Source organism: Micromys minutus (genome assembly GCF_963924665.1).
Source record: "Micromys minutus genome assembly, chromosome: 19".
Taxonomy (NCBI): domain Eukaryota; kingdom Metazoa; phylum Chordata; class Mammalia; order Rodentia; family Muridae; genus Micromys; species Micromys minutus.
In genome coordinates, this window is record NC_137954.1 from 30,016,916 (window position 1) to 30,038,749 (window position 21,834).

General features: G+C 39.8%; 1 protein-coding gene across 5 annotated transcripts in view; it reads right to left on the reverse strand.

Moving 5' to 3' along the window:
- DOCK10 (dedicator of cytokinesis 10) overlaps window positions 1-21,834 on the reverse strand; it is a gene marked incomplete at both ends in the record, with an annotated part of 250,532 nt that overhangs the window by 80,647 nt on the left and 148,051 nt on the right. For all 5 annotated transcript variants that reach the window (XM_080932737.1, XM_080932735.1, XM_080932736.1 and 2 more), the window contains 9 exons: window positions 1-28; window positions 1,596-1,675; window positions 3,751-3,873; window positions 10,071-10,153; window positions 11,392-11,514; window positions 11,712-11,933; window positions 20,340-20,495; window positions 20,618-20,701; window positions 21,009-21,094. The exon at window positions 1-28 is cut by the window's left edge and continues 160 nt beyond it. In XM_080932737.1, coding sequence (XP_080788863.1) covers window positions 1-28; window positions 1,596-1,675; window positions 3,751-3,873; window positions 10,071-10,153; window positions 11,392-11,514; window positions 11,712-11,933; window positions 20,340-20,495; window positions 20,618-20,701; window positions 21,009-21,094 — 985 coding nt within the window. The remainder of the gene's footprint in view (window positions 29-1,595; window positions 1,676-3,750; window positions 3,874-10,070; window positions 10,154-11,391; window positions 11,515-11,711; window positions 11,934-20,339; window positions 20,496-20,617; window positions 20,702-21,008; window positions 21,095-21,834) is intronic.

Consider the following 21,834-nt stretch of genomic DNA (forward strand, 5'->3'; position numbering starts at 1 on the left):
ACAGGGATAAAGGACGATGTTACACAGTCTTAAAAAATCAAAAAATAAGAGTTTGTCATTTAATATGGGTCTTCTAAAGTGAGCAACACTTAACATATTTTAACACGAAGCCACCTAAAATGGAAATTTGGTATTGTGTTCCCAGAGCATAGAAATGTGAGATGCGGACAAAGGGCATAAGAAAGTTACATATTTAGTATTGAAACTCATGGCTAAGAATCACAGCAAATCTTTGAGATGGATTGATACTTTTCATATTATTTCCTATATGTAGGGTATACTAGGTAGATTTTATAGGATAAAGAATAACCCATTGACCTTCACTTGCTATTGTAAATATAATACATACAGGATTACATCAAATAACAGTTATTCTGTGAGTTTATTATTAATAGTAATAGATGAATTACTAGCAATTTTCTTATATGGAATGACTCTAGAGCAAATACCTATAGTCCTTTCTCCGTACATTATTTATTACTTTTTTTCACTTTCAAGTTTTACTACCACTAAAACTCTAACTTTGTATTAATAGCATAAAGGGAAAATACAGAAAAGATGGATAGGAATGTCTAAGTCCAAGCTTCTGCCATTACACTCTTTGGAGGTGCAAACTCTTACATTGGAGGAGAGAACGGCCCACTGCTTTTCCTTTCTACAGATAATCTTCCGGACTCAGAGAAAACAAGCAATGGGCTATGCATCCTTGGAAACAAGATAAAAGTTCTAGTATTTAATCAAGAATGTATCTAATATTTCCACATGCTCACATTTCACTGATACCACCCCATTCCTTCAAAGAGAATGTTTAGCTTCCTCTTCTGTTGCTTGCCTTTGCTGTAGGCAGTAAAGCCTTGTTTCCTAAGCCATGCAGAGGAAACAGCTTGTCCTCTGCTGTTCCCCATCAATCAATGTAAAAATAATTTGAGGTCAGAGCTGAAGCTGGAATTCTCATGATAGTTCATATTACAGTGATTTGTGGGCATAGATCAGGATAGATGGCCTGCCTAATATTCTGTTGGTAGTTTCGACACAGTTATCATTAGTATAGGAAACCTTGATTCCATCTGCATTCTGAAATCCTCATTTTTGGGTCAGTAAAAGGAGGACTTGTGTTATGTTCCAGAGGAGGTAGACGCCATGTGTAATAACATTTCAGTCTCTTAGATGAGATGGGTATGCCTGGCACACAAAGTAATTTTCGGCAGTTCGGGATGACAGAGCTGGTTTGTACTTGAGTCAGGGAAACTAGACAGAATCTGAATTCTCTTATTATCAGCTATTTGTGTACTTGAATATGACTTTCCTGTGACATTCTAGAGTTTTAAGAATTATGTGAATAATTTAGTATCATGCTGGATATTAAATCCACATTTGTAAATCATATGATAATTAGGCAATCTAGGATACAGTTTCCAAAAGCCCCATATTCCGATGGTATGATGGATTTCAATTCCATTTTGGAAGACAAAAAAATCCCCAAACAACCCAAGTCTTGGGACTAACCAGTTAACTAACAAACCAAACAGCCCTCCCGCACAAGATACTCAGAAGCCTCTAAATAAAGCAAGACAGGGATGTCATGGGCATCATACTTGGCTGCTCCAAGGGAATGTTGTCCACAGCAATATCCAGGCTTCCAGGGATGGTCTGCATTTTGCTTATCCGGTCAGCTCTGTGAAAGGACATCAGACAGACAGACACACACACACAGATAAACACACAGAGTATTATTTTCATTTTCATAGAAAAAAGCCCATCTTCTACAATTCTGAGCTTTGAGAAGGGTAAAGGATAGATAGTAAATAATAGTGTATTGATCTCCCCCTTTGGTTAGTTTAACTCTTATAAAACAAAGCTAGTATAAGTAAACACAAAAATTATAGAGGAGTCAGGTGACTGATATCCTGACTATACCTTAAGCTCATTTACACGTGTGACCAGATGGCTATACCAGTGAATTATATGGTCTTGTCAATAAGACTTAGTTGAAGTTGCTTGAGCATTTCCCTGTTGAAATGAATTTTAAGACTTTCTGAGAGTGCTAGAAGTTTGCACTTCACCCTCAGCATTAACAAATAACTGACTGCCTCTACAAGTATGTAGGCACCTTCCCCGCAACCACCATCACCATGTGTATTCACTCTTTGCTTTGACTCCTTTACTGGCTCCCCCTAGTGGCACTCTTTGAAGACTGAAGAACCTTTAAGGGGTAGTCTTCCTTGAGGAAGTAGGTAACTGGGAGCAGGTATTGGAGTTCTACAGGCCAGCTCCTTTCCTTGTTCACTCTGCTTCCTGACTGCAGATACAATGTGACCGGTTGACGACTGCTACTGTCCTGTGTCTTCTGTTCCATGAAGAATTATAACCCTCAAAAGCATAGGCCAAACTAAACCCCTTTCTTAAGTTGCTTTGGTCAGATATTATTCAGGAAAAGAACTCACACACACACACACACACACACACACACACACACACACACACACACACACACACACACACACACCATACTTGAGACCCAAGGTACTTTACCACTCTTCCCAGCCCTGTGTTCAGTGAACCAGGTTGGTGGCTTGAAGTCAGCAATGACTAAATTATACCACAGAAACTGGCCACCAATCGAGATTTTAACTTAATGGCAACTTTAACTTAATGTCAGCACTTGATTGTGTATTGTGGCGCCTCTTACATGCCATTATAATTTCTTTGTATTCACTGGCAACATGAAGGTTGATGGGGTTTCTTTTGCTGTTTGCTATATCAGTTCATTCACAAATCTCTGTATGTTCCATTATGCTCAGGATTAGAGCTTGCCATGCTTTAGGGGACTGTCAAAAAGGCAACAGAAAAATTCCTTTTTATTTTCTCATGGTGGCTTGAGGAGCTCTGTGAACACTGGGTCACAAGTTTTTTTTTTAAAGCCTTTTTCTTTTCAAGGATTCTTTGTTTTAAAACAAGATTTATTTATTTATTATATATAAGCACACTGTAGCTGTCAGACACACCAGAAGAGGGCATCAGATCCCATTACAGATGGTTGTGAGCCACCCTGTGGTTGCTGGGAACTGAACTCAGGACCTCCAGAAGAGCAGTCAGTGCTCTTAACCAGTGAGCCATCTCTCCAGCCCGGGGTGCAAAGTTTGACGAGGATATTTGATGAGTGAGTGACATGAAGAAAGGTCTTATGTTACCAGTGCTCGGCCTAGACTTAGAGGAATTAAGATTAATCCAGGGGCTTGCCTAAGAGTCTACTTCTCATTCTAACTGTATGTTCTAAAAACTTCAATAAGTAATGATAACAATGATAATAATGATAATGATGATGATAATTATAATAATAATAATAATCACTGATAACACACCCCTTCTAGTTAAATAGAAGAAGATAATTTACTGATGCTGCAGGAGATACTGGCCACACATGTTTAAACATATCATAACCTTTTTGTGGGATGTACAGAATTAGTTGATAAGAGACCAATGATTCTTAGGCAGGAGAAACAGAACCATTATTCATGGCTAAGGAGGACAACAAGATCACTCTCTGTGTTAGAGGCTAGTAGTGGAAGATATATTGTAGAATAAGGGCATCAACACATCTCATGAGGCTCCTGTGGGGTAGAAGTTCATTTTCCAATCCCAACTCACATCTGCCAGTCAATATCATATGTGGAAGAGACAAACTGAAACTGCAGATTCAGGAGTACCATAAATAATGCTATTTCCAGATGAGGGTTTCATACTACCCACCTCCTGTAGTCAGATACCAGTTTTAGGAGGTCCTCCGATGATATCTTGCTACTTTCTTGTCTATACAATGGTGAAAATCTTGAGTCTCTGTCCACGTTCCCCTGGTTGTCCTTAAAGACAGATCTGTAGGAAAGGAATGTTTATTCAGGTTTATATTTTGTTATTGCTTAATAAATTGTGTTTTGAAGGAGGATCATTAATGATCATTCCAACTTAGAGTTGAAAGGATTCAAGGAATTTAGAATAATGAAAGGAGGCCACTCCTTTGACAAAGTTTTTATTTATAAACACATTGTTTATGTCGTAGTTCTCCTTTTCACCTCTATATCTACAGTGGAGTTTCTGTTACCATGTTTTTATGTTGTCTCACATTTTTAGCATATCAAAACCCTGGAGTATTTCAGGAGTTGAGAAAAACAAAAGAATATTATTTGTGCTGGTGGAGTTTTGCTGGTCATGTGTGTACACATTATCTACCTTTTTCTGTGAGGTATAATCTTTCACTGGCCTAAAACTCATCAAAGCCTAGACCAGCTAGTCAGTAAGTTCCAGATATCCCCGTCTCCACTTCTTCTGTGGTATGATGCCTCACCATGTCCAGTTGTTTTAAACCTTGGTTTTGTGGTTCAGAATCAGGTCTTCATGGTTGCAAGGCAAACACTGCACCATCTACTCAGACCCTTAAAGGTCTCCATTTAAGTGTTTCTTCAAGTTACTTTAACCCAGGCAAAAAGGGGCCAAAGCACTTTGCATGGTGACATTAGAACACATGAGTACGCAACAAGAGTTGTGTTGTAATTATGGCTGTAGAAAGCCTGATTCCTAAACTGTCTTTGTGAAGATAAAAGAGCCCAGGTTCTAACTTTTGGACAGAAATAAGGATAAATGTAGAAAATATCAGTCAGAGTTTTGCAGAAAATAAGGCTAATATATATTATTTTTCTTTCCTTGATCCATTTCATTGGCATTATAGTGCCTTACTTAAAATACATCATTGCTTTTGTCTAAGTTATCCAGTGAGGTCAGGCAATATTTGCTTCACATGCAGTTTTCTGATGCTGCCCATCCTACCTTTATTATGCATCAAAAAATTAGGCCCCCGTATAATTGCTTTTTCTTCAACATTAAGGAAACATTGGATTTTTATTTCTTCTAGCTTAAGAGCCTTAGCTAGAATATCTAATCATCATTTAAATGAATAAAATATTTCAATAAAGCTGCTGAAATAGCTTTGAAACTGATATTAACCATAGACACTTAGTATAAAATAACATGGAAAAAAAGGAACACAGGCTAGAGATGTATTTGAATGATATTTTTAGACTCCTTGAAATTGTCTCCTCACAGTTTTGATGATATTCTTGTTGTTAAGTAGTAACTGAGGAAAAATCAACCTAACCTCTCCTTTATAAAAATTTAATGAAATAACATCAGCAAAACAGAATAAAAGCATTGAAGTTGAAGACTAAAGATAACTGTGAAGGCACTTGGTGCCAAACCTGTCTGCCAACTTCGGCTTCCAGGGCCCATAGGGTAGAAGAGGGCCACCACGACCCGCTGCGCATGCCCACAAAATAAATACATTAACTGTGATAAGAATTTCAAAGCATTTAACTTAAAAAATAACCTTGCATGAATACTTTAAAGGCCATTTGAACAAGTAGTGAACATGCTGAAATCAGTGCAATGTGTTTTCTAATATACGCGGGATTTGTAAACTCAACTTGAGTAATAGTCTTCCATGAATGAATTACTCCAACTACATTAATCTAGATTTCCTGTAAACTCCATTTTGATTCTATCCACAGTTGGCACGTGGAAATCCTTCACTGGGAATGGCCTCTCATGAGGTGTGCATGAAGCTTTGCTCTTGACCTTTGCACATCGCCCTCTCGAGGGCTGCGGTTAGAGGTACATACCATCATGTGGGGTTTGGACATTTCTATGCATGTGTAAATATAGCAGATGCAAGTCCAACGTGGTTGTTAGGCCCAGGCTCGACACTGGGCTATAACCTCAGAATGGGTTAATAAAGACAGCAGAAGGACAGGTGTCCAAAGCCTGATGAGCTACACAGACACCCTGTCTTAAAATAATAATAATAATAATAATAATAATAATAATAATAATAATAATAATAATGATAATCATAGTAAGACACCTCTTCAAGGACCGAGGACTCCAGTGGTAGAACATTTGCCTAGAATTCATAAGGCAGCAAAGAAATAGGTCGATTGGCAGTTTTAACTATATAAAAATGAATTATCTAATAATAAAACTATAGAAAGGCAGAGAGAAGGATGTGGTGAGGGTGTATTAGGAGCCTTGTCACTGGCAGGATGCAAGCAGAGATGGACCACCACTTGCTGGGCTGTTGGCAGCATGAGAATCTTAGATATCACTGCACCGTGTGTCTTTAGATGGACAGATATGAGAATCAACATTTATATTAGTGGTAGTCCTGATTGACTTTAAAGAAAAGTGAGTACTGTCTGTTAGTCTTTTATAAGTTAAAATGAGACAGTGTACAAGAATCTGTGAGGTGATCCTGGCATGACCTTGGGCCTCTGTGATCCTGTAGGTGATATGTATGGAAAAGTTTAATTGTATAAAACTTTTGCAATTTAAAAAAGTTTAATTTTTTAAAAATTAAAATTGCCTTGTGAATTCTTTTCTAGTTATGAATATATTCTGTGTGGCTCTCTCTCTCTCTGTGTGTGTGTTCTATACCTATTGGAAGGATAATCTTTATGATACAAAGTGGAAATACAGCTGGTAACCAATCTGAGAGTATACCAGATAAATTTCAAATTAGATGCTCCCAGCAATGAGCTCTGTGTGTATTGCAGCAGCTGGGTAAAAATCTGGTTCTTAGTAACTGTTAATGCTACTATTTTTAACTACAGTTGCTTTGAAATGTTTTAGGGTACACTCAGAGCTATGCTGTGAAACCGAACTGCAAGACAGAAAGTTGTGAGACAAAGTGGGCCATGTGACCTGGGGAGTAGGCCTGGAGCAAAAATAAGGCCGAGCCCTGTTCAGAAAGTCTCATCTTGATACTGCCTGGAGTAAGGGTTGCTTCCTCCTTGTTCTGGGACTGCCCGTACCAAGGTACACATATCCTTTTGACCCCCACCTCCAGCTCACTTTGAGGTAGTCACATAGCATCATGGCCAGACTCCAGGTTTAACTTCCCCTCTCTCTATAAGGACAAGTCCAGCAAGCACCTAGAATTCTTTTTCTTGTAAATGAAGTATTACAGAACCTCAGCCCAAGCCAATAATGTCTACTCTCCTCAAAAAACCCCTACCCACTCTCCAGTACTTATATAGCCCCTATTACCTGTGAATAAAGAAAGCAGAAACACTGAAAACCATCTCAAAGATGGCTTCTTTATGTTCCCACCCCTTACTCCAGCACTTAAGACAACCAAGGTTCTGTGAACCCATCCACCTGGACAAGCTTCCTTCTTTTCATTCCACAAGGCTTGCAAAGGTATCTGAATACCCCAAGGGCAGAAACAGAGCCAGGCTGGCTGGGAATAAAGTATAAAAGAAAAGCCAATGGAGAATATGCAGGACCCAACACTATATTACCTATGCATTGGAGCTGGTCTATTCCAGAATGATGTGAGTGATTGCTGGCCTTCAACTCTTAGCTGAAGCAATGCTTGCACTGGAAGGTGGAATAGGGGTTGCTACTTTGGATGGCTGCGTGAGTTTCTTTTGAGGTTAGGTAATCCACAGAACCCAACAGAACCATAATTTCTGTATGATGAGCCACTTTTTCCTCACTTGCCAGAGAAGCTCAAGTAAATACAAATCCTTGGTGGTTTGTATAAGTTCATAACAACAATCAAAACACTAACAGCCCTCATCCAGCATTGGCTTATGGTTTTGCTAGATCTATTTTCCTAGAAATAATTGTCCCAAGAGTTGATAACACTTGCAGTCACCATGGAAATGCCATCTGTTCTCCATACATTTTGTTGACAATGTCAGAGTCAGGATGTTACTTCTGCTAATACCTGACACATGACTTTCTTGTATCCTTCATACTCTTCTTCATTGGTCCAAATTTTCAAGAAATGGGGAGTTACAGAGTTTGAATATGAACTCAAGAAGTGACCTCCTGTAGATTTATGCTAAGGTGATACATGATTGGACAGTAGAGAGGTAGGCAAAAAAGGTCTAGGAAAGTGGAAGAGGAGGTGGTAGGCAAAGATTGATGGAGGAAGAAGATAAAAGCTGACATGTATGTTTCTCTCAGCACATCTCTAGCTTGAGAGGTTGTTATGATTATTTCTAAAGGTTTCTTTGGTTCTAATTTATCTCATATAGATGGGCAGTTTATATCTTTGGTTGTAAACTTATTGTGTAGAGGGTTTATGGATTGAGAAATTAACATATAAACCTGTTTGATAAATTAATGATTGTGGAGTCATGTTTGTACAAGGCAGTGGAGGAATGTGAGTAAAAAACAATACACCTGTTGGTTGTATCCACCCTGGTCAGAAGCAGCAGGGGTGGTGAAGTGAACTGCATCTTAGTCTTTAGAGGCAACATGGAGCACCAAGTTAGAGATTCCTGCAGTACGATATGGTTCCCTGGGTGCTGGCACTAGCATGGGATAAAAGGCTTCTAGTTTTTAATATTTACTGAAACAACCTCCAGCAATAATAATAATGATAATGTTTATAACACGTTTTTCATGTCTACCATTAATTATCTCTGTAAGGAAAGGTAGGAATGGAGAGATAAAATAATATCCATGGCATATTTTATACCAAAATCCCTGTACATCTGAAGTTAATAGAAGATATTGCTCAAAAAAAAGATATTGTTCATGAGATAAATATTGGTTGCTCCCTCCTACAGATGAGACTCTGGACCTACGGAAGAACCACGCTAAATGACACAATAAATGGAGAGTTGACCTTGAAAGGTGGACTGGACTTCCACGTTCTGCAGCCTGGCTCTTCCACCCTTGTTGCAAGGCTGTTGGAATGCAAGTTGTACTTGCAGCCTGCAGGGATTTGTCTTGCATTGCTGGTGCTGGACTCCCTATTATGTTTTCTGTCTATCAGTTTCTAATGTTTAATGATGACCACAATGTTTTGAAATACACTGGTGGGTTTTCTGTGAATGCCTTTTCCAGTAGAAAGGATGTCAATTGAAGACTACAGAACAGGTTTGTAGTCTTCCTTCTTCTTTTTTTTTTTTTTTTTGTAAATATATATATTTTTTGTTTTCTTTATGTCTTGGACTTCATACAGATTGTGAGTTGTTTCTGGGGGAGTGCAAGCCTCTGGGGTTAGCATCCCACTATCAGTGACTGCATATTATGTCTGTTCTTTTGTGACCGGGTTATCTCACTCAGGATGATATTCTCTAGATGCAGCCATTTTCTTAAGAATTTGGTTAAGTCATTGTTTCTGGTGGCTGAGTAGTATTCCATTGTGTAAATGTAGTCTTCCTTCTACACTTTGAATTTTGAATGGAAGTGACTGCTCACGGAATAATGTTATCAACATTTGCTAGGTGGGGTGTTTCTACTAGGCCTGTAATTAACCTCCTTTAATTCAGCTTGTTTGTTGTTGATCTTTTTGTTTGTTTATTTATTTATTTTGTTATGAGTCTATACCAAGGTTTTCCTTTTTTAAAGAATTCTTATACCATGTAAAGATGCAAAGAGACTTCGAAGGACACTAGGAGTTGATGTGTCAGAGATCTGAAAAGAAAAGTCTACTTTCCACAAATGTTTCATTTTTGGGAAGGATGGTCTGCTTGAGCACATAGAATTGAGTGTTTCCACCAGAGTCAGCTGGAGGCATAATTGTCTGCATTAATTTACACTGAGATCAAAGACAGCTTAAGTGATCAATGTCGTTTGGATGTTCACATACAGAGCAGAGCTCTATGCGTAAACAAAAGCATGCAGTTGCACAGGAAGGTATACCTCATTCCTCCTTATCTTATGTCCATTATGCTTTTTCCACTGATAAAGCATTGTGTTAACTAAAGTAGCTGTGCATAAACAAATTATGACTTTGATTTCGTGCCAGTAAGTTCTCCCAGTACATCTGGCAATGCCTACGCTGTATATGAGTTAGGGGTCTTTAGTGTAAGCTGTCTCCTTGAACTAATGAGTGAAGTGTGTCTCTGCAGAGTTCACAATGTCTATGGAGATGACATTGTGTTATTTATTTAGGTGTGGCTTCATTAGAAAGTATCAGATGATATGAAGGCACTCACAGTCATAGCTTCTGATGCAGATTGTAAGTACATCTCTATTCCGTGAGACGCAGAGTTGGACCTTACCTCACTGCCCAAGCAAATGGCATCCGATACTTCCCCAATTTGCTGCAGAACTGCCTATTGGATTTTAGAATCTTTTGTGCAAACTGACGGGAAAAAAGTAAATGAAATATTATTTAGGGATGGGCAATTACAAACTGTACATATGAAATAATAGTAATTATCTTTTCCATCTTATTATCTACTGAAATTCTGTGGAATTTCTTCTTATAGAGACCCTCTGTGTGAAAGTTATTGTACAATTCTTGGCTTTCTTTTTAATCTGAAAATTCTAACTGTAGCACATTCCCTAGTCTTGGAATATCAACTATTGCCCACTCCAATCCTCTTTCTGCCTTCTCCTTCCCTTCTATTCTGCTAACAGAAGTCAAAATCCTGAATGGAAAGTTATCAAATTTATATTCACGATTGGTACTTGGTCACATCTTTGATTCTCCAGGAGACTTTTTCTGTGAAGGGCTGCCCAGATCCTTCATTCTCTGTCACAGTTTCTCAAATCTATTGCTATAGATTGTAGCACATACATGAAGTGCTGCCATTTTCAGTTCCAGAGTATATCCAGGGCTTCACACATTTTAGGGAATGAATGAGGTGTGATCAACTATCAATAAGATCTTATTTACAAAAGCCGGTTACAGGATGAATGTGGTCTGAACAGATACTTTGCTGAATGTAATATGGAATATATATGTAATATATAATTATGTATTACAATATTGTATACACAAAACTACAGCCTAAGTTGTTGTACATGCTCAAATTTAATTGTTTTGTGGTATTTCCTTGATACCTATTTTTTTGTATGACAAATATACACTCATTTATTTTTTAATAAACAATGATCATCCAGATTTGCTTATTTGCAATAAGGTGATAGAGTGAAGAATATGGAAAGCCTTCGCTGGTCTTACTACGCAGGCTATTCACACTGTCCCGATTTCTAGTTTCCCGCACTTCTCTATCGTTATACTGAGTGTGCAATCGTTTGTCTTTGTTATTGAGCCCATTGCTGGCTGTGAGCCATGAGCTGGGGTCTTAGCAAATTGCCTTCATGTGATCCTGACTCCTCACTTTGTTACTGGAAATACTTCAACCTTTGGGGTTAAATTTATTTTAACTAATAATAGATTCATAGGGTCTATGTTATTGGGTCAAAAGGACATAAACTAAAAAATGTTTAATTTCAAAAGTTTCTGGTAGATATTAATTTTACTGCTAGGTTAACTTCAAAAGCTATACATTTATGAAATTTCTAATTCAGGAAGGCAGCATGATTCTATCTCTCTAAAGTGACTGAAAGTATTTGTAAGAAAATAATCATTACCTTGTTGGAGTCTGGATTCTTGATGTAAGGTTCAGTACCACTCCCAATGTTTCCCATTAAGACTTTTTCGACTTTGGCCACCAAAACAATTTCAGAGTGTGGATCAGTCACAGAGAAGATAGCCTATGTCCAAAGAGAGTAGTGGATAATAACTACCAAAGAAGCTGCCTGGAAGACATTCACAGATGTCATTTAAAAACACGACAGCTTTAAGACATTTTTGCTTGGGAAATTGCCCATCAAGTATGGACTATTTACTGTTAAAAACAATTGAAGGGGCAAGGTTTTTCTGTTCCATCACAAGGAAACAAAAGTGCCACCTGCTTTGGGAATTTTAACCATTCCTCTGGAAGGCCCTTTATGCGAGGTTCTTCTAATTGTCTCAGTGTGCCGGGGTCAATATTGCCGTTTTCCAAGGCCGGTGGGACCTCTGAGAGCATCTGCCGGACAGCAGGGTGATTGAGGTCCACGTGGAAATCCGCAGAGATCTTCCTGTTATCTCTGAGGTCGTAAAGTGCCACACTCACAAAAAAGGGCTCAATCTGTGGGCAGAACAAAAGCCAAATGGTTCTTCCGACCCACCAGTTTGTGCACTACCACACTTCACAACGTAACTGAACGGAAGGCAGAAAGCAAGTTTTCTATAACCCAGCGAATAACCCAGAATCCCTCCCTGCAGCAGAAGCCTCCAAGCCCAGGGCTCATCTCATTTGCTTCTTGACCCCTAGGCACCCGCCCGGGTGTTCCCTTTCACATGTTCTACCACCAGCCTATTACACACAAACAGCCCTCTAGTTGCTTCCCCTGTAAAGGAAACACCCTTTACCCCAATCTCTAGAGTATCCTGAGAAACATTTCACTAGTCCAACTACATTTCAAGACCCCCCCCCACCTCTGATATATTTATTTATTTATTTTGGTTTGTGGTTCTGTTTGCTTTGAGACACCATTTCTCTGTGCAGCCCTGATTGTCCTGGAACTCACTGGCGACCAGGCTGGTCTCAAATTCAAACATCCTGTCTCTGCCTCCTGCTTGTTAGGACTAAAGGCACTTGCCACCACTATAGGCCTAAATGTGTAGCCCAGGATGGTCTCAAGTCGTGATCCTCCTGCCTCTGCCACCCTCATGCAATTCTACCCGTGCGCACCACCACAGCTGAAACTTTTCAGATATACAGCTTGACATGATAGTAACAAGTATTTTCATGTTGGCTTTCTGCTTCCCACTGTTCTCTGCATTTTAATACCTCTTATTGGCCAGTCTGAACTCTCAGTCAGATGGCCACTGTGCTGGCTCGCAATGGTCTGCTTCTGCCTGTTTTTGTACCAATATTTGTCAGGGTAGCAAGGAGATGATGACACTCCTCTTTGTCATTTTTATCTATTCATCCTTTTACTAAAGTGACATAGCACTTTCTCTCCAACTATCTCTCCCCCTCCTCTCTTCCTTCCTCTCTCCCTCCCTTCCTCTTCTGTCTCCCTCCCTCTCTCTCTCTCACTATCCCTCCCTCTCTCCCTCTCTGTTCCTCTCTCTCTCCCTTTCCCTCCCTCCCTCCTCCCTCCCTCTCTACCCTGCACACCACCCCCTCCATTTTTCAAGACAGGGTTTCTCTGTGTAGCCCTGGCTGTGTTGCGGTAAATATTAAAAAGTTGAAACCTCTTATCCTGTGCCAGTCCCGGCTCCTGCACAGGGACATCATTCTATTAGCAATCTTTAATTACCTATTTATTCTTTCAGGTTTCTTATTGGTTCACAGTTTTTCAACCATGACAGGAATCTTTTCTAAGTAGTTCCTCTAGATTACCCTGAACCTAGATCCCAACTGACTTAGCAGCAGGTCACTTCTGTGCCCTTGTCTAACTGTTTTCTTTCCCTCGCTAGAGGTCTGGAATGTTCACCGAAGTCCAAGCCTCTCTGAGCTTTCCCACATTTAACCTCTCTTAAAGATGCTGTGAAGGAAGTTGCAGATTGAAAGTAAAGCAGAAATGGGAAAGTAATGGAATCTGAGAAGTGGGCAACCTCCTTGTATGATGATGAAGAAGAAGAGGAAGAAGAGGAGAAGGAGGAGGAGAAGAAGAAGAGAAGAGGAGGGAGGGAGGAAGGAGTAGGGAGGGAGGAGGGAGGAGGAGGGAGGAAGGAGGAGGAGGGAGGAAGGAGGAGAAAGGAGGAGGAAGGAAGGAGGAGGAGGGAGGAATGAGGAATGAAGAAGAACAGGAAGGAGGAATGAGGAATGAAGAGGAAGGAGGAATGAGGAGGAAGGAGGAGGAAGCAGGAAGGAGGAATGAGGAGGAAGGAGGAGGAAGGAGGGAGGAGGAGGAAGAAGGAAGAAGAAAGAAGAAGAAGAAAGAAGGGCTAAAGTAGAGTTTGTTCAAGGAACTCCTAGGCAAAGAGATAGCAACAGAGAAGGCTCAGAAAACACAGCAACTGTTAGGAAAGGGCTAGAAGTTGTGGCATTGTTGGAGGAGTTGTGCTGCTGGGGGCTGGTTTTGAAATTTCAACAGATTAGAGCTATCTTTGTCCTGCTTGAGGATCAAGATGTGAGCACTCACTGGTTCCTGCTCCATTTCCTTGATCAACCACCGTAGACTCAATCACCATAGTGAGCCCAATCAAATGCTTTCTTTTATGTTTCCTTGGTGATGGAGTTTTGCGACAGCAGTAGAAATGATAAGAATTACAGCAAAGACCACAATCAGCATAGATTCCTGTGAATTAGCATCACCCAGAGAATAGAAAGAGACTGAAGCAGTGATAGACGGGACTGGGCAAAGCCTGGAAACTACAATGTATCTGACGAGCCCAGGAATCGGGGCTTTAAAGGAGAAAGGTGGGGAAGACAATGGGACAAAGTGACAGGAGGGATATAGGGGTGAAAGGACACAATGAGGAAGGGGTGAGAATGAAGATGGGGGGGTTATGTCTGGGAGAATGAAACAAATTAAAATATGTACAGAAAGGACACATGAAATGGTACTTTGTAAGCTAATTAAAATAAGCACAGAACATCTAAAATAAAAATACAGATTGGGAAATGGAAGGACATTTTTTTTCTTCCCTTTGTTCTTTCTCTATCCCTTCTTCCCTCCCACCCTCCCCCTTTCCTCCCATTCTTTCTTTCTTCTTTCCTTTTCTCTTTTCCTTTCCCCTCCTCTTTCCTCCCTCCCTTTTCCCCTCTTCTCCCCTTCTCCCCCACTCCCTCTCTCCTTCCACCTTCCCTCTTTCCTTCCTTATTTCCTTCTTGCCTCCCTTCTTCCTTCCTTCCTTCCCTCCCTTTTGTAGTGTTGAATGTCAAAACCTATGGCCTCAAAGATGCCAGTAAAAGCTGTACCATTCATCTGATACCACAACTTTGAAAAGACAGAACAACATGTAATAAAAAGTTTTAAAATGCCGCCCAAATATAGAAACAAAGACAGATTTTAAGGGATAAAGAATGGTCAATTAAAAAAGTGTCACAATCAAACACAAATTAGGGTATGAGTGCAAAACAGTGGTGGATGCTGACAGTGTGTACATATCATTGTTCCTTTCTTAACAAGGAAAAAATGGAAACGTGAAATAGCATGGGTTGAATTAGGCAAAATAAATAAACAAAGGTATATATACTTATGTACACATTGCACATAACTAGATACATGTATGTATAATTGAATCTACTAGATAAACAAACATGCACGTGATTTCATAGCTGTGCAATTAAATGGGGGTTCTAAAAGATTATCAACAACATTTTACTTTGGCTTGTGCTTCTTAATTGTGAATTGCAGTTTGTCTTCTGCCAAAATTCTATGAATAAGTAAGTTATACAAAGGGCTTCAGTCCAATTAATGCACTGTCCTACAGAATGGTGCTGTGGGTCTTATTAAATAGCTCCTGTTCTTTGAGATGTATCATTGCGACTAGTAACCAAGGTACTTTCAGTTATTTAATGATAACAATGCTTGTCAACTCTGTCAGTATTAGAGATGGAATTCCAAATTCAAATAAAGTTCAAAATAGTCTTATGGAGGCTACGGAGACATCTTAGTCAGTGAAGAGCTTGCTGAGAGATCATGTCAGATCCTCAGAACCCATATAAAAAGCTGGGCGGGCAACTGTTACCCTGGTGCTGGGAGGTGGAGACAGAGGTTTTGGGAGCTCATTGGGCAGCCAGTCTTGCTGCATCAAGGAGCTCCAGATGGAGTGAAAGACTCTGCCTCAAAAATTAAGATGGAGAAAACCACCCAATGTTGACATCTGGCCCCCATATGTATGCACTGACTCATATGTGAGTGTGCATCCACACAAACACACACACACACACACACACACACACACACACACACATATACAATACCAGATATGTGTGCACGCACACACACATTCATTCTTATTTGAAAGCAATTATCAAGTAAAATTTTGATCTTAGTAATTTAATTTCGTTTATAAAAACTCTTCTTTTGTGGTAATTATAGTCTGCTAAGAATTGAAAATGCAAAAATAAAGATAGATTAGTGAGGTGCAAAAAACACTTTGAAGGTCAAGGTATAAAAATCATTTTTTTCCTGAGTTGTTGCATTTTGCCTCTTATTTCCATTTGTTGAGTAGAAATACATGATTTCTGTTAATAACATGTCAGAATTAAAGCTCCTGTGGTGATTCATTTCTTTTCCCAATCTACCTTTGCAACAAAAATGCCAAACCTTACTTTTTGAATGGCTGGCTTTCAGGATGGATTAGTTTAACAAAACTCCTTCAAAGCCTGACAATTTAAGTTGTAGCTACTGAGGCTTAGGCTGATGAATTCCCTCTGAAAATTCAGGAACAGGAGCATTTAAACGTACCTACAGTGAAATGTCTTAATTAGCTCGAATTGTTGGAATCAATTCCCATTTTCAAAGAAATATGTCATACTATAAAACCATGATCTAGGTGTTCTATTTGATTGACTGAAAAATTGCATGCTGTCAAAGTCAACCTCCTCATCACAAAAAGTCCTTTCACAGAGGCTGTAGACACTCACGTATGAAATGCAGCAGTTAGCTCTCCTGCAATGTGGAGAATTGGCCTACAAAACATGTTCATCAAAGCAAAAACGAGGTTGAAGACTACCATAGATGAAAGAGTGTGCTGTATAAACACACAGAAATTTCTAAAACATAATCATCCGATGATTAAACTGCCACCAAAGTGAGGCCATTTTGTTGATTTTAATATTATTACTAACACGTGCAATGAAATTATTTGTTAAAAGTAATTTCTTACATTATTTTCTTAAACATTTGCACCCACTTACCAAAGAACACACATGGTATGTACTCACTGATAAGTAGATATTAGCCCCAAAGAAGCTTGAAATACCCAAGATAAAACCCAAGAGGAAGGAAGATCACACCAAAGTGTGGATGCTATAGTAGTACTCTGAAGAGGAAAAAAAAATCTCCGTGAAGTAGAGGGTGAGAGGGATCTGGGAGGGAGAGAACAGGGGAAGGAAAAACGGGTACCATTTCAGATATGGGAGGAGATGGGGGAAAAGTAGAGAGGGTCAGGAATTTGAAAGTAGTGTAGCAGTAGGGGAGGGAAAACTGAGGGTAGCCACTAGAAAGTCCTAGATGCCAGGGACCCAAGAGGTTCCCAGGACCCAACAGAAAAATCATTAGCAGAAATACCCAACAAAGAGGAGACAGAACATGTAGAGACCATATCCAGTGGATAGGCATGGTCCCCAGTTGAGGGATGGCCACACACCCACATCAAAAATATTAATCCAGAATCGCTCCTATCTAAAGGAAATGCAGGTACAAATTGTGGAGCACATACTGAAGGAAAGGCCATCCAGAGACTGCCCCACCTAGGGATCCATCCCATCTGTGGACACCAAACCCAGACATTATTGCTGATGCCAGGAAGTGCTTACTGACAGGAGCCTAATATAGCTATCCCCTGGGAAGCTCTGCCAGAACTGGACCAATACAGATGTGGATGTATGCAGTCAAACATTGGACTGAGTGTGGGGACCCCAGTGGAGAAGTTAGGGCAAGGACTGTAGGAGCTGAAGTGGTTTACAACCTCATAGGAAGAACAATAATATCAACCAACCACACCCCCCAAACTTCTCAGAGACTAAACCATCAACAAAAGAATACACAGAGGGTACCCTACATGTGACTCCATCTAGATATGTAGCCAAGGATTTCCTTATCTGGCATCACTGGGAAGGGAGTCCTTTGGTCCTGTGGAGGCTTGATGACCCAGAATAGGGGAATATTAGGGAGCTAAGACAGGAGTGGGTGGGTGGGTGGGGGAACACTCTCATAAAGGCAGGAGGAGTGAGGAGGGGATAAGAAGCTTGTGGAATGGAAACTGAGAAGGGGGATAACATTTGAAATGTAAATAAACAATAAAAAAAGAAAAACCAAAACCAAATCTAAAACCAAAACCATTTGTACCTACTGTAAGATTACTTTAAAAACATCTTTTAGATGCCCCAAATCAACTAAACCTCTTGTTCTAAGAGATAGAAAAGCACACCTAAAAGACCATTTTCAGGAGGCTGGATCGATGTCTCATTAACCAATGAGCGCTGGCTGCTCTTGTAGATGACTCAAGGTAAGCATATACACACCCAGAAAAGATACCAGTGCACAGAAAATGAAGTAGAATCAAATAAAAATGAAAATATTTCTAAAGAGCTACTCTGTTGAGACTTGAGCAAATTGAGCCATGTAGTTTCTGAACATCATCTACGTGGGAAGAGTCACATGTCTTTGGCAATGGAGGCACATTGTCTCTGGGACCTTGGATGGAGGTTCATCAGAGGAAGGCATCTACTTGTATGTCCCGGTCTATCTTTCTATCAGGGAAGGCTGTGCTTCTGAACTACATTTGCAGCTTTCAGGAGAGACTCCCCATGGCCCTCACATCTAAAAATAAGCCCATTTTCTTTGACTTTTGGTTTCCAGAATGGATTTTTAAATTGCACTGGATGTGCTGGATAAAAAAAAACCCATAAATAATAATATTTATATTTTTAGTATATATCAATGTATAAAATGATAAAGCTCATCTATTTTTATGTAGTATGGTGACTAAGTGGCTTTACACTTTGGATCAAGTTTTCTTAAATTTCCAAATGGTTTCACAAACAAAGATTTTAGGCACTTTGTTTTGTTTTTCAGCCTGAAAGAGCTTTGCCTATATGGAAAATGTTTTTACCCACTCCCATGCCTACTGGCCTCTCTTCTGCATGTTGTTAGGTGTCAGGATGATCACACACAGAGGCTTGTTCTCTGTCAGCTTCTTACCCCACATTTCTCTGGTTTGTCTCTCTTCCAACAGCAGCAAATCCATCTTAGTCTTTTGTTGGTAGCCTTGCTGGTCATGTTTTAATGCTTCCTACCAGTTTCCTTCTCCATGAGTGCAGAGCATCTTAGATGGTTCACTGCCTAAACTAAATCTTTAGGTTTATATTTTCATCCATAGGCACCTCTTTGAGCTGGATGAGTGCTACATTGCATGGAACATTTAAAGATTACCAAAGATTATGTACTTTTTTTTTTTTTAAATCACGGGACGCTTTGAAATGGTCACCTCTCTTGTACATCTTTTACATAGGGGAGAATAAGGTAAGATCCCTGACCAAAGGTACAGTTCTTAATCTGAAAAGTGAGGTGATCCAATCTAAGATGTTCCTCTCCACGAATTCTCCTCATCAAATAGGATGGGAAAGTATGGATCTGTCCTGTTAATATAGTAGCAGGTAAGATGCTTAAAGAGAACAGAGGTGCTAAGGGCAAAAGGTCTCACTTTCTCCAGTGATACACTGTGCCCCCAACTCATCAAGCTAGTTTCACTCACAAGGGAAGAATGGGTAGGACCGGATAGTGACATAGTGAACAATGTCACTCCTGCCTTCTAAGACAACACAGCTTATGTATCCAGAGGATGAAAATCAGCTTTCTTTTCTGGGATGCAAGAGAAGATTTGAGACTTAGTACAAGTCACAACAGGATGCATTGAAAGAGAATGAGAGAAAACAGGAAACAGAAAGATTGACTAACATTTGTTCCCATGGCAGGGTGATGGCAAATGACCTGTTTTCTTCTCTGCAGTTCCCATCTTTAACTTTCTTTTTTCACACATACATTCATAGTCAGTTTAGAATTGCATGCTATTATGTTCCTACTAAGAGGAGATTTTCTAGAAGGTTCCTTCAGTAAGAGAAGAAATTCTGTGTGGGCTTTTGACTTACTGTATATTACGTGTTTGAAAATACAGTGAAGCACGTTTGTGATACCGGCCATTGTCTGTGCTACCCATATTTTACCTAATGTTTCTTCAAGATCTCTGTACTTGCTTTATCATTTAATCATGTTCTAAGCAGGAATACTATGGAATCTTAGAGTGGATTTGTTAGCTGGTTTTCCTCCAAGGAACAGCAAATGGAAATGTCAGTTTAAAAGCCATCTTGAATCAGGCATGGTGGTGTACACCCGTTATCCCAGGTGGTTTTACTTGGGGAAGCAAAACCAGGAGGATCCTGGGTTCTAGGTTAGCCTGAGCTACTCAGTAATACCCTGTCTCATAAAACCGAAGGCCAGAGCTCATGGCTTCTTCGGTTTATAGCACTTGTTAAGGCCCCAAGTCCTAGCCTCAGCACCACAATAAATGAACGAATATCACCTTCCCTATCACCAGACATACAATGTTGTAGGAAGCCACCCTGCCCACTGTGTATGAAGAACTCCAGAACGCTTGCTCTTTGTTGCATCTTAAACGATAAGTTAAAAGGAAACTTTATAGCAGTTAAAAGGACTCTTCCTCAGAACTTGTGCACCTTTGCAAGGTGAGAAGTGCTGGCAAGCTCTCTCCCCAAGCTAGATGCTAGATGCTGGGATTAGCAGGGTGGGAAATTTGGACCAGGGTGGAATGATTTAAGCCTGGTTATGTGATAGAATGAGGAACTTACATTGGTTACAGGATTGTTTTCATTCTCCGTGACACATCCCTGAAGATTTAAGTTGAGAGCTTTGCAGATGATCATGATTCTTTTGGCAGCTTTTTCTTCGAAGGGTTTGATCATAAACTCATCTTCAAAAAGGTCCTTTTTCTGAAGCTTGAGGGTCTAAGAAACATGTTATCGAGAAAGTCTTTGTCAACCAGTGCTTATCATGAAAAAAAGAAAATCTAAGTTAGAACCCACAGTTATGTGAGTTGAGGTCATCTCTGCTCAGAACCCTGACTTACATCTATATCTGGGTCCAGGGAGAACAGATTTAGCCTGTCCATGTTCCGTGTTGTTTTGACAGTGTCTTCAGTTTCTGTGAGGTACTGCGAAGAAACCCATGTTAGTCCCTGGTGTCTAGACTACCCCATGTAGCTCTAGAAACACCCACAAAGGCCACAACACAGCCCCCCCTAGTTTTATTCATTTTAAGTCATCCATCAACATGGGGCGAATCTTACAAAAGCATGTTCTTATTTTCAAGGGTTGTGTCACGTTAAGTAAGATTCTTAGATTGATGAACAATTCGAGATCGGTTTTTAGTCTAAATCTTAAAGGAAAGGACTTCCTTCTTTTTCTCGAGAGCAGTAAGTAGCTCAAATGTATGTGCAAATACATTATCAATGTCATTACTTTTGCAAAGTCTGGATGTAGGCTGTTTTCTGAAGAATCTGTTTCCTCCAGTGTACATTCACAGGGCATGGAATTATCCAGTGGATCTTGAAAAAACAGAAAGTTTATTTAATAATGAGTCATAGATTTCCCTCATATATAGAACTGGATTATATTCTGAATTAGAGGAACTTCAATGATCCTAAGCCTTCCATTTGTCCTATCTACTGTTAAGCAATCAGGGTTGAAAAATGAAACTCCCCGACAGTCATTTTAGGATTCTTACCATGCTAACATTCTACATTGCAAAGTGTTTCGGATCTTAAAGTTGCTAACATATATACAGGTTGTCTTGGCTTCTTTCACCAATGCTTGATAACATCTCCTCAAATCTGTAAATATTTTTCTTGCTTTCACCTTCAGGAGATTTACTTAGAGCCCATCTTTTAGCTGGAGCTAATTAGGCTCTGTATAAAAATGCAAACATGGACACGCCATTTGACAATTAGTAAGTAATATGTTCATGTAAACACTGGCTATGGCCTATGGCAGCTGTGGGAAAATCAGTGACACTTTCTTCCCCATTATCTGTGACTTCTTCCCTTTAGGAGGCATGTGACCAGAACTCAGTAATGGCTATAATGCAGTTTCTAATATAGTTGTCTTGAAATATCTCGAAATGTCTTTCTTTGAAGAACACTAACTGAGTCTGTGGAAGAGATGCTCCCATCTGCAGAACTAAGACTTGACTGCTACATTTTCACCATTTCTCTATTTTCCTCTCTCCTTCTCCTGGACTACAATGGGTAGAATCTTATGAGGGCACTGGGCTGGAAAAAAAGAAAAA